General features: G+C 58.3%; 1 protein-coding gene across 3 annotated transcripts in view; it reads left to right on the plus strand.

The window, feature by feature from the left end:
* Rasal1 (RAS protein activator like 1) overlaps nucleotides 1-14,501 on the plus strand; it is a 35,382-nt gene that overhangs the window by 6,483 nt on the left and 14,398 nt on the right. The window contains exons 1-5 of one of the 3 annotated variants that reach the window (XM_004843751.3): nucleotides 4,914-5,364; nucleotides 8,554-8,610; nucleotides 10,249-10,362; nucleotides 10,498-10,559; nucleotides 14,182-14,311. In XM_004843751.3, the coding sequence (XP_004843808.2) occupies nucleotides 5,237-5,364; nucleotides 8,554-8,610; nucleotides 10,249-10,362; nucleotides 10,498-10,559; nucleotides 14,182-14,311 (491 nt within the window). In that variant the 5' untranslated portion in view covers nucleotides 4,914-5,236. Of the gene's footprint in view, nucleotides 1-4,913; nucleotides 5,365-8,553; nucleotides 8,611-10,248; nucleotides 10,363-10,497; nucleotides 10,560-14,181; nucleotides 14,312-14,501 lie in introns of those variants that run through there. The other 2 variants (XR_015446277.1, XM_087198315.1) reach the window with 2 other exon arrangements.

Consider the following 14,501-nt stretch of genomic DNA (forward strand, 5'->3'; position numbering starts at 1 on the left):
GTGGGCTTACAGGCCAGCGAGAGGTCAGATGATGACCTGCAGATTTGAGGACGAGAGTTCAGAAAGCAGAGAGGGGCCAGGGAGGCTCCAAGGCAGGGACTCGTGCGCTCAGACCTGAAGGGGAAGAGGGCTGGGTCCAGGGGAACAGGGGTCTGGGTGAGGGAAGTGGCATGTGCAAAGGTCCCGAGGCAGGGGAGAACAAAAAGTGTCTCAAACTCATTCTTCTTTATGGCAGAGCAGCACTCCATTGTATAAAAAACCCACATCCTCTTTATCCATTGGTTGGTTGATGGGCATTTGGGCTGTTTCCTAAATTTAGCTATAACAGACACTGTGCCACTGTAAACATGGGTGTGCATATATCTCTGTGGTAGGATGCTCTTAATTCCTTCAGGAAGATCAGTGTTCTTTCTTTTTTTGGTACCGGGGATTGATCTCGGGTTCTTGTCCTTGTGAGGCAGGCGTGGAAACCACTGAGCTAAATCCCTGGCCCTCAGTCTTATTTCAATGTGCACTTATTTCTCTAGTGGCCAGCAATGCTGAACATTTGGTGTTTGTCTCTACAGACAGAATTCCACTGGCCCTGGGCTCCCTCCAGACCAAAGAGAAAGTGGCTACACAGCCCTCTTGTCCCCAGCAGGCCTTGGCCTTCCGCTCCGTTAAACGAGGCGTCCCTGCCATGCTGCCAAACTGGCTCCCAGCCCCAGCCTGCTCTGTCCCCACTGCCTGGGTGGGCTCAGTGGAGCACCTCCCTCTCTGGCCTCATCCTCAGCCACTGCCCCACGAGATCTGGAAACACTGCCCTCCTCCGCTTTGGTAGCTCCCCTTCCCACTTCTCCATTCCAGAGCCGGGTGGGGGCACTCGGGGAGCCTGATGGAGGAAGGAGGAAGCCGCTGCTCATGGAGAAAGGACACCTTGGTTTTGCGCCCTGGAAGGAGGGGACTTCCCAGCTCTGCTTCCTGGGCAGCCGGCTGCAGGAAGGAGCTTTGGAAATCCTGCCACTCCCCCATCCCCCGTGTCTCCTGTCTCACGTGGCTGCGTGCCCAGAATCGCACCAGCCATCACAACAGGGCTTTGTGTTCCTTACCTGCAGCCTGAGCCAGGGACCTGTCCACCTCGGCCCGGCCCTGGACTCAGGAGTGACAGTCACTTCCTTCCCTGGAGGGGAAACCGAGGGCTCCAGACAGACAGCTCTGCCTCCCGGGTAGGGCTGCAGGGCACAGGGCAGGTGGTGGGTAGGCGAGGAATAAGCCCCCATCCCTGGCACTGAGGGGCAGGGGAAGCAACGCAGCAAGAGGCTGGGATCCGGCTGAGGGGAGCCGAATTCCATTCCACCCGCGAGTGTGTTTGGAGTCTTCTGCCAAGTGGTGTGGGAGGCCCTGCATGAATCAGACATTGTCCCTGACATTTAGGAGATAAGACGAGCATGTCAGTCACCACTGAGCAACTTGGAAGAGGAGACCAAGGTCACGAGCGAGCGAGCGCTGAGAAGGGGCACGGCAGGGCAGCAGGGGCCACTGCCTTCCCACCTGCCTGCGGGGCTGGCCAGAGACCGGGAGAGGAGCCGGAACGCAGAGCGGTGGTTCTTTCAGGACATGTGCATTATTTTCTGATTTTCTTTTCTTTTTTTGGTGGTGGTGATGGGGCAGGATCTATGTCACCCAGGCTGACCCTGAACTCCTAGGCTCAAGGAAGCCTCCTGCTTCAGCCTCCTGAGTAGCTGGCACGACAAGTACAACCCACCTAACTGGGGTTTATTTTCTGATTTTTTAAAAAGCACTTGGCATTGAGTCTTAGAAAACACTCAGTTCCCCCAGCACGCATCCCTGCTTTATCGTCAGCACAGCACATTGCTTCCTCCTTCCCGAGAGCAGTGTTTCCATGTGTGTTCCTTTTGTCTCTCCCCCTCCTCTACTCAAAGCCCCAGGAGAATAAGGCTGAGCTGTCACCTAACTGTCCCCACGGCCCAGGACATAGCAGATGCTCAATCCACATTTGTTAAATATCAACATGTTAGATAGACACACACATTCTATTTTATGGTATCAGGATCATATTGCACATATGGTTGAATATGCTGCTTTATCCCTACCACTTATGTTTTTCAGTGTTTTCCTGCTATTAAGTATTCTTTGAGGGCTGGGATGTTGCTCAGTGGCAGAGGGCTTGCCTGGCACTGCACGAGGTTGATCCCTAGCTCTGCAAAATAAATAAACATTCTTTCAGACAGTCCTTTTTGATAGCCATCTAATAATCCACGGCATTGCTGCTACACCACTGTCTATACTGTATTTCAGCCCTCCCCTCAGAACATTTATTCCAGGCCTGGCCCCTCAGGATGAGGAGTCCTTTCTGGTCCCTGTGGGCCTCATGCTCAGCCTGTCAGATAAAGGGAGGCCCTGGCCAGTCTCTGGCATTGAGAGCCCAGGGCGGCTCAAACCATGCCCTTGGGATATCTCCATTAGAATTCTCAGCTGGGGCCCAAACCCCCAGATTCCCCCAGTTCCGCAATCCGGACCACACTGGCTGCCCAAGTGGGTCACTCCAGCCATCCCCAGAAGCTGGGGCTGTGTCCGGTGGTCCCCGCAGTGTGGAATCAGGCTATCTCACCATGGCCAAGACCCTCCTGAGTACTTGCTAAACATCTGCCGTTTATTTTCTCCAAGTCACACGTGTCCCCCACGACCATGAGGAGCCCCAGTTTATAGATGAGGACACTGAGGCCCAACAGGTGACATCATGTGGCAGAGAACACTGTGTCCAGAGTCAGTCCCAGACCAGCCTGACCTAAGCCTCTGCTCTTAGACCCTGAGCTCAGCACAGCCTCCTTGAGGCTTTATGGGGCACGAGATGTTCGCAACCACGAAGATGACGGTGGGTTTGCCTTTAAGGAGCTCAGGGGGCAGAGCCTGACTTTTCTTGAGCACCTACTATGTGCCAGGAACAGCACCAAGTGCCCACACTGCCCCGTGATTGGTTGTCATAACAACCCCCAGGGGACCCATGAGCTCCCCTCCCCTTCCTGGCTGGTGGCCCCCAGCAGCCTCTCGGGTTCCTTGGCAGGGGCTCTACTAGGAAACCTCCACCCACTGCCAGTTCCAAGTCAAAGCTTCTATAACAACAGGAAGTGGCCAGGCCATGTGGAAAATTTAGGGAGTGTGGCCACTGCCCCAGGCGAATTGTGAGGTCAGACTTCAGATATGGGGCAGGTGAGAGAGCTGGCTCCCTGGAGGCCTGGCTGGGAGCTGTGGCCTGGCCATTCCCCCGGGGGGCCAGGGAGGGGACTTCCTGCTTAGCTCTGGAAGATAGCCAGGTGGCAGGCAGTTTGGGTGGCATCCACCGGCCCCAGGGCCAGGCCCCTCAGGTCCCCAGGGGTCTGGGGGACTGGGTGCCTGTCTGAGTTCCTAGCAGCCTCCTGGGGGAAACGCTTTAGCCGGAAGCTTCTGCTCTCACCGGGAGGGGTGACACGGGCCCCTGTCTGGCTTCCTCCTGGACTGGACCTTAACTTTTCTGTTTTTAGACCGTGTCCCTAATGTAGTTCAGGCTGGCCCTGAGCTCTTGGTGAGCCTCTTGCTCCAGCCTCCTGAGTGCTGAGATTACAGATGTGTGTGCCACCATGCCTGGCTATATTTTGGGAAGATTTGGGGGGGCTGCTAAAGATCAGGCCAGTCACTGTCCTGGGTCTGACATGGACCATCCCCAACACCCCTGGGCAATGCTTCTAAGCCTCTGAGCCTGATCTACCAGGCCCACTTCCTGGATGGGGCCACTGAGGCCCACCCAGGCTCTGGGGGAGGCAGGGAGCAGCTAGGAGAGAATTCTAGGGCTCAGAGTACCCTGGGCCTGGCTGGGTGCTGGCTGGGGAGCCAGGAGGGAGTTTTGGAAGCAGGTCATTAGGTCACTCCTGTGGCCAGGCAGGACGCGCCAGTCTTGCTGGTAAGGGCGTTGACTGAGCTGATCACTGCCCAGCCCTGAACCGACCCTGCTGAGTCAGGCTGGGCCCCAGCCCTGCCGGGAGAAGCAAATGTGTAGCAGTGGGGCCCTGGCACGGGCCCTCCTGCTCGCTTTATCTCACTTAAAACGTGAGAAAAAAAATGCACACACTTAGGGCTATGGGAGCAAGGAAAGGAGAGCATTCTCTGCCTGGGGAGCGGGCGTCCCGGGGGCTCCCCCGGACAGGTGAGGTTTAGATTCAGGCCGATCAGTCTCCCAAACCTCATCTGGGGACCTCACTGCATTCCCTCCTGCAATTCTAGACCCTTCCAGAGCCACCAGGCCACCCCCACCGCACACGCAAGGAAGCCAGGCAAAGGCACAGAGAGGTTAAGGGCTCTGTCCCAGACCACACAGCCGTCAGGAGCACGGCCGGCGCTCAGACCAGGGAGTCAACCGGCCACTAACTGTGACTCGACCTCTCTGAACCTCTGTTTCTCGATCCACGGAAGGGGACAACAGCGCAAGAGCGCGCAGGGCTCCTGGGGAGCAGCGCCGGCCCCCAGGGTCGCGGCCGCCCGGGTCCTCGCCTTCCCCTCCCTCTGCGCCACCGCCACCTCCCTGCAGAGCCGCAGCGAAGCTTCCGCAGCCGCTCGGGGTTCCCTGGGTACCCAGAGGCGGTGGAAGCGGGTGCTGGGGCTCCGCCATCGACTGTGAGTGGACCCCAGGGGACGCGCGATCGTGAGAGAGGCGCCTCCCCGACCGACCGCGGGTGCTGCTCCGGGACAGGGCGCGGCGGCGCAGGCGGGACCCGGAGGCTGCCGGGAGAGCGGCGAGGCGCGAAGCCGCGGAGGGGCCGGGAAGACGTGGGGGCGGGGGTGTCTCCGGAGCCGAAGCCCCGCCCCTCCCGCGCACCCCTCCTGCCCCGCCCCTCCCAGGCTCCCCTTGGACCGGGAGCTATGGTGCGAGAGCCTGGGGCGCCGGCAGGGGGCGCGCACGGGGCGCAGGCGGGCGGGGGACCCCGCAGGAGGCGGGATTGGGGGGACGGCGCCGGGCCTCCCCTCCCGCCCCCTGCCCGCCCAGTCGGTCCTCCCCGAGCTCAGACGCCGAGGCCGGAGCCCGGTGTCGCCGCGCCCCGCCGGCGGCTCGGAGCGCGCCTACCTGTGGAGCCCGGGCGCCCCCTCCCTGGGACCTGCGCTCCTCCCCAAACCTCCCGTCAGTCCGGTTGCTCGCGCCTCGTCTCGGACAGGTGGCGCCGGGAGCCTCGGGCAGGGCGCCAGGCTCGCAGCTGGTGACATGTAGATGCCCCCGGGTCCAGCCTCGGGACCCGGACGCCTCCTGCCCGGAAAGTTTGGGCCGCGCACCATGGCCAAGAGCAGCTCCCTGCACATCCGCGTGGTGGAAGGCCGGGCGCTGCCCGCCAAGGACGTGTGAGTACGGCGGGGTGCGGGGAGCGCCGGGGTCGGGCCCACGACGGCATCCGGGCAGCGCTGCCCTCCCTGGCCTCGGGCTGGCGTCCGGGGCTGTCCTGGTGGGAGGGGGGGCCCACCTCAGCTGGGGCCTCGCCCCACCCGGGAAGGGGTGTCTTTGTTTCGGGGATGCCTTCCTGGGGTCCTCCAGAGCCAGAGAGGGCACCTCAGGATTGGATCCTGTCGGAGCTGGGGAGGCTGCGGGGTCCCTTCCTCAGTCCGGGCAGGTGCTGCAGGTGAGGCTTCTCCAGGCCAGGTATGGGTGGGGGGCTCTTACGGGCACCCTGGGGAGGCGCCCCAGAAGGCTGGGGATCCAGATGGGGCCCAACACTTCGTGCATGATTTTAGGGTTGCAGAGCGTCACCAGGTGGACCCCTGGGTCCTTTAGACCCAGCCCAGGGAGCATCCTGGTGTTGCAGCTGCTAGCCTGGGATGGGCTTTCCTGGGTGCTAAGCCCCTTAAGGAGCCAGCTACCCCTGCAGCCCCTACACCTGGCAGGAGTGATGGGGCACGGAGACCCGTGGGCTCCCTCAGTCCCAGTCCCTGGCTCTGCCTCTCCAGAGCTGAGTCAGCAGTGCTGAATCAGCAGAATGGAGGGGGGTCTCTTCCTGCTTGGCCGGGAACCCAGGAGGGGCTGAGGGTGTCAGTACCCAAGGTGGTGTGGGATCCTTGGGAGGCTGTTGGCTGGGGGACCTTGAACTTGCTTCCTCCTGAGCCTCTGCTTCCCATGTGGGCAGTGGGAGCTTGGGCAGGGTCTGCACCTGGCCTGCATATCCAGCTGTGAGGGTGGGGAGCTGTTAGGAGTTGCTGTGGCCAGGTGGGTAGGAACAGGGTTTGGGACACATGCCCAGGGGAGGTTGGGGCTCCACTGGGGAGTCTCCTGCCTCTGGCCCCTCTCAGCTCTGCAGCTGCGTGGGTGAGACTGCAGTGATTTCAGCCCCCATCAGCTATCCCAAATAAACACTCACCTGCCATCAACGCAGAGAGGGCTGGACAAGCCCCTGACACTCTCTTTCCGAGATGTCACCTTGCAGCCTCTGAGAATTAGATTATGGACCCTCTGTGGCCTTGAGGTCAGGGCCGGGCCTGGCAGCTGCCCGTCTGGTTCCTGTGTCCTGGCCCCCTTCCCCTCCAGCTCCTGAGCCACGGCCCCGAGCAAGGGTGAGGAGGCTCAGTATGCCCCACCTGACAGTCCAGCCACCCTGCCTCAGTTTCCCTAGCTGTTGGCTCCCATCTTCAGAAGTGCTCTTCTCAGAATATGCTGGGATCTCGGTGCCCGTGGAGATATCCACGGGATGTGTTCTCTCCCCTTCTCCTAAGGGAGAGGCCAGAGTGTGCCCAAGCCCGGCCAGGTTTAAGGGGTGACCGGCCCTCTGCTTGTGGCTTTAGTTATTTCTACTGCCGACAGTAGCTGCTGTCGGTCATGGCGGCCCGGCTATGGTCAGGTCCTGTACTTAACACTTCCTATGGTCTTATTTGAATCCTTGTTTTACAAATGGGTAAACTGAGGACCAGAGAGGCAGTCACTTGCCCAAGGTCACATAGCTAGGGTTTGGGTGCTGACCGCTGCTCTGGACAAGCCAGTCCAGGAAGGTGCTGGCCAAGGGACCCACTTTCCCATGCCTGGCTGGGCTGGGAAGGGTCATGGGAGAGGCCAGAAGTGTCAAGGGAGAAATGGGGTCTTGGAGAGGCCAGCTCCTTCTGCCCGCGCCATTGCCCATACCTGATGGGGCTTGATAAGCCACTCATGCGTCAGAGCCCAGAGTTGTGCTGGGCTTGGCTCCCAGGAGGGGCCAGGGTCAGGCCGGGGCAGTGGGGAGAGCTGTCAGGCCTGTGCTGGTGGGGCCCCAGCCAGCTGGACCCAAGGTGGCAGTTGGGGAGACTGAGGAACAGGAACCCCACAAGGAGGGACGCAGGGCACTGCCACCAACAAGTGTCCAGACAGGGAAACTGAGGCTTGGGATGGGGCCAATGCTTTGTGCTGTTTCCTGAAATTCCCATTCCCTGGAATTCCTGGGACAACTGTGGATCTGTAACGGGCTGGGGGGTGCAGTGAGGGAGAGCGAGAGAGGCAGAGCTGGGGTGCAGGGAGAGGCCGTTGGAGGGGGTGAGGTGGCACCGGCTATGAGGCTATGAGCCCAGGGGTCGGCTGCACAGCCTTGGGTGGGGATCCTGGTTCTGCTGCCCATCTGTTCATTCTGCAAGATCTCTGCGGGGACAGCTCCAGGCCAGGGAGGGGGAGGGGGTCAGCTCTCCCCCGGGAGCTCACAGCTTGCAAGTTGTGGGGAGGCGGGAGACAGGGACGAAACACATAGAGAAATAGGCAGCAAGATGATTTGGGGTGCTCTGGATTCTGCTTATTTAGTCATTTATTTGTTGAGACAGGCTTTCGGTATGGTGCTCAGGTTGGCCTCAAACTCCTTGGCTCAAGTGACCCTCCTGCCTCAGTCTACCACATAGCTGGGACTATGCCACTTGCCTAGGTTGGAGGGTTATTTTAGATAGGTCAGCAGATGGCCCCTATGAGAAGATGACTTTTGGACTCAGGTGTGAATGAGAGGCCAGCTGGACAGCTCGAAGTTTGCTGGTTACTACTATTTTGAAGGGGGGTCAGTGAGCAGGCTTTGGTTGACCCAGGACTCACGGCTGCCCAAGGAGAGGCAACACACCTTAGTGGCTCAGTCTTGAGGTCCAGATCCCCTGATCTGTGTCTGCAAGGCCACCCTGGGGAGGGCAGTGTTTACCCGTGACCCACCCCTCCACCCCATAGGTCCTAGGAAGTGCACATTAATATTATGCCTGGCTGTCAGAGCAGGGAAACTGAGGCTGGGAGAGGGGAAGGGACTTGCCCCGCTAGGGGCGGCACATGTTCTCGACTGCTGCTGTGGGCTTTCTGGGCCAGGACTCAGCCTCTGGCTCCTGCCTCAGGCTCCCCCTCCCGTGGAGGAAACCCAGAGTGCACAGGTGGCGTGGGCGGGGTGGGCGAGGCGCAGAGCGGGTGGGTGGCCCCGGGTGGCGGTGACATCTCTGCTGCTGTCCTCTGAAGTCCTGCGGCTGTGTGACCCTGGGCCAGGCCCCAGCCCTCCTGGGCCTCTGCCCGCCCCGACTGAACACTGAAGGAGCCTCAGCCCCTCGCTCCCGCTCCCACAGGTCTGGAAGCAGCGACCCCTACTGCCTGGTGAAGGTGGATGACGAGGTGGTGGCCAGGTGAGGAGGGGCTGGGGCGGGACAGGAGCTCTCCTTTCAAAGGGGACCTGGGCTGGGGGAGGGCACGGCTTGGGGGGGGTGCCTGCGGGCCAGAAGGCGGTAGCCGTGTCCCAGCCACTGCGACCTGATGCTGGGTCTGCTGCCTGCTGTCCCCTGCAGCCCCCTCTGGACCCACGAGGTCCCTGCCGCGTCCACTCCGCTCCCTGGGCTGACTCAGCCGCTGCCAGCCCTCACCTCCCTCGGTGGCCTTCCTGGGGGCGGGCATCTCACGCTTGGCTGGCCGGGCTGGTTCAGGGCTCCGGGCGCTGCGGGCACCAATTGTGTGTGCGTGAGCAAATGTGTGCACGTGCGTGCATGTGTGCCCATCAGCTGGGCCTGCTCGCGAGGGCGCATGGGGGCTGCAGGTCTGGTGTGAGCGCTGGCGAGCGCGCGTGTGTGCAGGCCCGGCGTGTGTACTGGGCGCCGGGCGTGTGTGCGTTTGGGCAGGCACACGGGTGCCAGTGAACACAGTGGGGCCGGGTGGTGTGTGGCCCACTCTCCCGCCCCCGCAGGCCAAGGGACAGCACTCGTCCCCAAGGCCTGAGGGGGGTGGTGGGCGGGCAGCAGAGGCCTTGGTTCCTATGGAGACGGCAGGGTTCAGGATGCTCCTGGCGCTGGTTCTGGTCCAGATGGGTGGGGAGCTGGGGCTGGCTGCCCGCGCTGGGGAGGGGCTGGCTGTGGCACCCTGCTGTCCCTCCTGTCACCTCCCTGTGCTCAGACTGTGGCCCCTACTCCATTCTGTGACGCTGCCCCCAAACCTGCGGATGGGTATTCTGTGTGATCTCAGGCTGCTGTCTTCCCCTGTCCGGGCTGAGGAGCCTGAGAGAACTGGAGGTGGGAAGAAGCTGGGGTGAAAGGGATGGGAGGAAGCTTTAGTGGTGCTCCCGGGCTGGATGGAGTGGGCAGCGTGTGTGTGTGTGTGTGTGTGTGTGTGTGTACATATGTGTGCACACGCGTGTTTCCCTGTTTCTGGGCCTATCTGGGTCCCTAAGCCTCTTGTGGCTCCCCTTGCTGCCCCAAGCAAGGTCAGGGCATTCTGCCTTTTTGTCCATGGTCCTCACCTTCTCACCAAACACCTTCCTGTTCTTTTAACAGGAAGCTCCTCATTCCTGCCTCAGGGCCTTTGCACTTGCTGTGCGGATGATCTGGAACACTTGTCCTCCTTGTTTCTCTTCCTTCTGCTTGACCTACTCCTGCAGGAATCCTTCCTGGATCCCCTAGTCCCAGCCCCAACCCCTCCCAGATGCCTCTCAGCCAACCCAATGCCCGGACCTCTCCCTCAGCCCTGGCAGTGAATAAAGTTGTGTGTGTGAGGGGGACTGTGTGTGTGAGGGGGACTGCGTGTGTGTCGCTGTGCCATGCTGCAGGTGTGTGTGGGTGTGTGTCTGTCTGGGTGAGGGCGTCTGTATTTACAAACACAGAAGTTGTGTTTCTAGATGCCTGTGGACGTGTGTGTGTGCGCGTGTGTGTGTGTGTGTGCCCGTCTCTGTCTGTGTGTCCCTCCCTGGGTGTGACCGTGTGGGTGTCTAGGTTCCAGTGTGTGTGCATGTGTGTCTTACGGGGTCTCTGAGCTGTCCCTGTCCCCGGCCCCTCCTGCAGGACAGCAACCGTCTGGCGCAGCCTGAGCCCCTTCTGGGGGGAGGAGTACACGGTGCATCTGCCACTGGACTTCCACCACCTGGCCTTCTACGTGCTGGACGAGGACACGGTCGGGTGAGCACGGGGAAGCGGCCCGGGCACCGACGGGAGGGCACTTGGGGTCCCACCACACAGCCAGGGGCCCACCCAGCACCCGGTGCCCCCAGCCCTTCCGCTCCCTGACTCTGACCTCACGGTCACCACCCGCAGGCATGACGACGTCATCGGCAAGATCTCCCTGAGCAAGGAGGCCATCACGGCAGACCCCCGAGGTGGGTAAGGGAGGGCGGGGCACAGAGCCGGAGGGCAGAGCTGTTCCTGTTGGCCTTAGTTTCTAATGGAGTTCATTTATTGAGCAGTTCAGTTCATTCATTTACACAGTTCAGTATTCCCATTGTGCTGCGCAAGGGAACTCTCGTTCCAGGGCTCATTCCCTTCCACTGGGGTCGGCTTCTTGTGCGTCCTTCCCGAGGTCCATCTTCCTCTCCCTCCTTTTCATCCCCCCCTCCCCGCCATTCTGTACTGCTGATCAAACCCTGGGTCTTCCCACTGAGCTTTTATTTTTTACTTTGAGACAAGGTCTCAATAAATAGCTAAGTTGCCCAGGTTGGGCTCAAATTTTCAGTCCTCCTGCCTCAGCCTCTCAGAGTGGTGGGATTCCAGGGTGTGCCGCCATGCCTGACTCAGCCCTAGAGATATCTGAAACACTTGCAATCAAGAACAATACTAATAGCAGCAAACACTCACAGAGGCCGGACACTGAGTGCTTTTCATACCAGTGCTCTTCATGCTCATGTAAACCCTAGGAGGCAGGTACCCTTATGACTTCCAGCTTTTGGTGAGTAAACTGAGGCACAGAAGGTTAAGTGATTTGCACCAAGGTCACAAGGCCAGGATTTGAACCGAAGTTGTCTGGTTCCTGAGTGTGAGCTGTGAGGACTGCATCTTGCATGTGTGTTCTCTGCTTACACAAATAGTAGCGCATCCCACCCCCTGCTATGCGCCTGGCCTTTTTTCTCCTCCACGTACCTTTGAGGTCTTTCCGCAACCTCTCCAAGCGGGTTTCTGCAGTGCTTTGCAGGACATCATGGGACTCTGTAGTGCAGTTGTGCCATTATGCACTTGGCTAGTTCCTCTCCGTAGCACTCAGTTGTTTACAATATTTTCCTAGTTCAACCAGTGCAGTGGTAAATAGCCTGGTGCCGGTATGATTTCACACACGTGCGCGCTCTCAGCCTGCCAGGTAGGTTCTTACAGGTGGGTTTGTGGAATCGAACACACTCATTTGTACAAGTGTTTGACAGTGGTTGCTAAATGAGTCCTTGAGGAGGAGTCCAGAATCTGCTAACCCCACAGCTTTGTGGACAATTAACTATCAGGCCTTTGCATCCCGTGTCTGGTAGGTAAAGCGTGCCTTTGAGCGTAGCTTTAGTTCACTGTTGCATGAGTGAGAGCGAACACTGCTTTGTATGTTAAATACGTTTGGGATCACTTTTGGCCACTTCTGTCCATATTAGATGTGCATTTTTGCTCACTGGCTCATTTGCCTTTTCTTATTGGTTTTCAGGAGCTCTTTACATATTAGGGAAATTAACCCAGGATCTGTCATCTGAACTGCAAAGATTTTTCTCTTTGTCTCCTACATTTTGACCTTGCTTATTTTTCTATGTATTAAATTTTTGTGGGTTTTTTTTGTAGTCAACTTCAGTGTGCGTGTGTGCATACTCTTGATTTCCTTTATACGCAAAAATTTCTTCCCAGGAGTTAGGGGTGTAGTTCAGGGTGCAGCACTTGCCTGGCATGGACATGTGTGGGTTTGATCTCCAGCACTTTTCAAAAACAAACGAACAAGCAAACAAAAAAGAAATCCTTCCAACGCTAAGATTAAGGTGACCTTTTTTATGGTAATGGAGATTGAACTGAGCTCATCTCCACCCTTCTCTATTTTTTATTTTGAGACAGGGTCTCACTAAGTTGCTAAGTTGCCCAGGCTGGGCTCAAACTTGTGATCCTCCTGCCTCAGCCTCCCAGAGAGCTGGGATCACAGGTGGGCACCGTCATGTCTGCTGGCAAAACATTTTTTGACACGATGCCTCCTAGCAACCATTTGTTTCATTTTTTAACATTTAAGTGTTTGACCTATTTGGAATATGTCCAGATACAAGGTGTGAGGTTGAGACAGAGCTTTATTACTTTTGTCTGCAGATTGTCTCAGTATCCTTTACTAGGTGATCTACTTTTTCTTTTTCTTTTTTTTTTTTTTGGTACAGGGGATCGAACTTGGGTTCTTGCGCTTGCGCAGCAGGTGGCGAAACCACTGAGCTAAATCCCCGGCCCAGTGATCTACTTTTTCATCAGAGGCATTGAGCTGAGAGCCTTCTGCATGCTGGCCATTGCCATGGTCTCTGCTGCTATTTCACGAGGGCTGCATGGTGGTAGGGGCTTTTCCTGAGTCCCTGCAGCCCAATCTCCAGCTCACAGCGGCAGGGACAGTGGGAAAGAAAATATGGTCAGGGGCCGGGGACTTAGCTCAGTGGTTCCGGCGCCTGCCTCGAAAGCACAAGGACCCGAGTTCGATCCCTGGTACCAACAAAAAAGAAAATACAGTCGCACAGGGAGCAAGGTTGGAAGGGCGGTGAGCACTGGGGGGGGGGGGTCTGTTTACTTTTTAACCGGGCCGCACATGCGAACTCAGAGGTGGGCGGCCTGTGACTGGCCTGTTGCTGGCAGGGTCAGGGTGGGAAGAATTGGTCCTTAGAGCAGGATTCTCGTCCCAGGCTGGGCGACGGCAGAGGCAGATGGAGACCTTGGCCCGGTTGGTGGCAGGGCTGTCCGTGCCAGGCTGGGTTTTCTTCTGGGGGCCGTGGGGAGCCATTGATGGTCCTGGAGCAGGACGGTGATGGGGGGAGTGACAGGAGAGACTGACTGCAGAGTTAGGGCCCCTGCGGGTCACAGTGGGATGGGGAGATTCGGAGATCAGTCAGGAGCCTGGTGTTGTGATGAAAGCCAGGAAGCTGATGGGATTTGTGACCTGGGGTCACAGTGTCAGAGCGAAGTGAAATGGGGCTTGTGGCACAGACCTGCGGACGCCCCCTGGCTTGTCAGAGCGAGATCCTGAATGACCAGGGCCTCAGGCACCAGACACGCAGGGACAGGGCCGCTGGAGCCCCGGGAGCAGCCAGCAGCAGGGTAGGCTCAGGGTTTCATCATCACGTTATATGGGGCTTTAAAAAATCATTCATTCATTGGTTCACTCACACATTTACTGTGGCACTGGGGATTAAACCCAGGGCCCCACACTGAGCTTTAACCCCACCCCTTTTAAAAAATATTTTTGTTTAGAGACAGGGTCTTGCTATGTTGCCCAGGCTGGGCTCATGGGATCCTCTTCCCTCAGCCTCCCAGAGTGTTGAGATTACAGGTGTGCACCACCATACCTGGCTCTAAAAAAGTCAAATATTTAGGCCCGGGGATTTAGCTCAGTGGTTCCGCTGCCTGCCTTGCAAGCGCAAGGACCTGAGTTCGATCCCTGGTACAAAAAACAAAAAGACAAAAAAAGTCAAATATTTAGATTAATGTAAATATAAAAGATATAATCCCAAGGAAGGTCAGAAATAACAGACAAAAAAATCCTCAAATTAAACCTTAAAGGATTAAAAATGATAATGAAAAGTTAAAAGCTGTCTGTGCCAGGCATGCAAATTCCAGCTGCTGGGGAGGCTGAGATGGGAGGATCTCAAGCTTGAAATCAGCTTGGGTAACCTAATGAGACCCTGTCACAAACCAGCCAACCAGCACGCTTAACGTCAAGGGAGCTTTAAGCTCACATGGTGCATATTACACGCGCGTGAGGATGCAGCAGGTGCCTCATGCATGTAGTGCCTGTGCCCACAGGGATCGACAGCTGGATCAACCTGAGCCGTGTGAACCCGGACGCTGAGGTGCAGGGTGAGGTCCGCCTGGCGGTGCAGCTGCTGCAGGACTCGCGGGGCCGCTGTCTTCGCTGTCACCTGCTGCAGGCCAGGTGGGTCTTGTTGGACGTGGTGTGTGGGGGGGGCGCTGGAGCCGGTAGGCACCCCTGGGCCTCCCTGCTGCCAGCCTTGGGACCCTCACTGCCGGGGCGCTTCTGGGCTCACAGCAGGACCCTGCGTGCACACACAGCCAAGCCCACGGGGTTCGCAGGCAGGTCACAAGCCAAGTCCTGTTGGGTCCTA

This window comes from Heterocephalus glaber, unplaced genomic scaffold (genome assembly GCF_053883595.1).
Source record: "Heterocephalus glaber isolate CG9 unplaced genomic scaffold, H.glaber_assembly_v1.0 deba00001687, whole genome shotgun sequence".
Lineage (NCBI taxonomy): Eukaryota > Metazoa > Chordata > Mammalia > Rodentia > Bathyergidae > Heterocephalus > Heterocephalus glaber.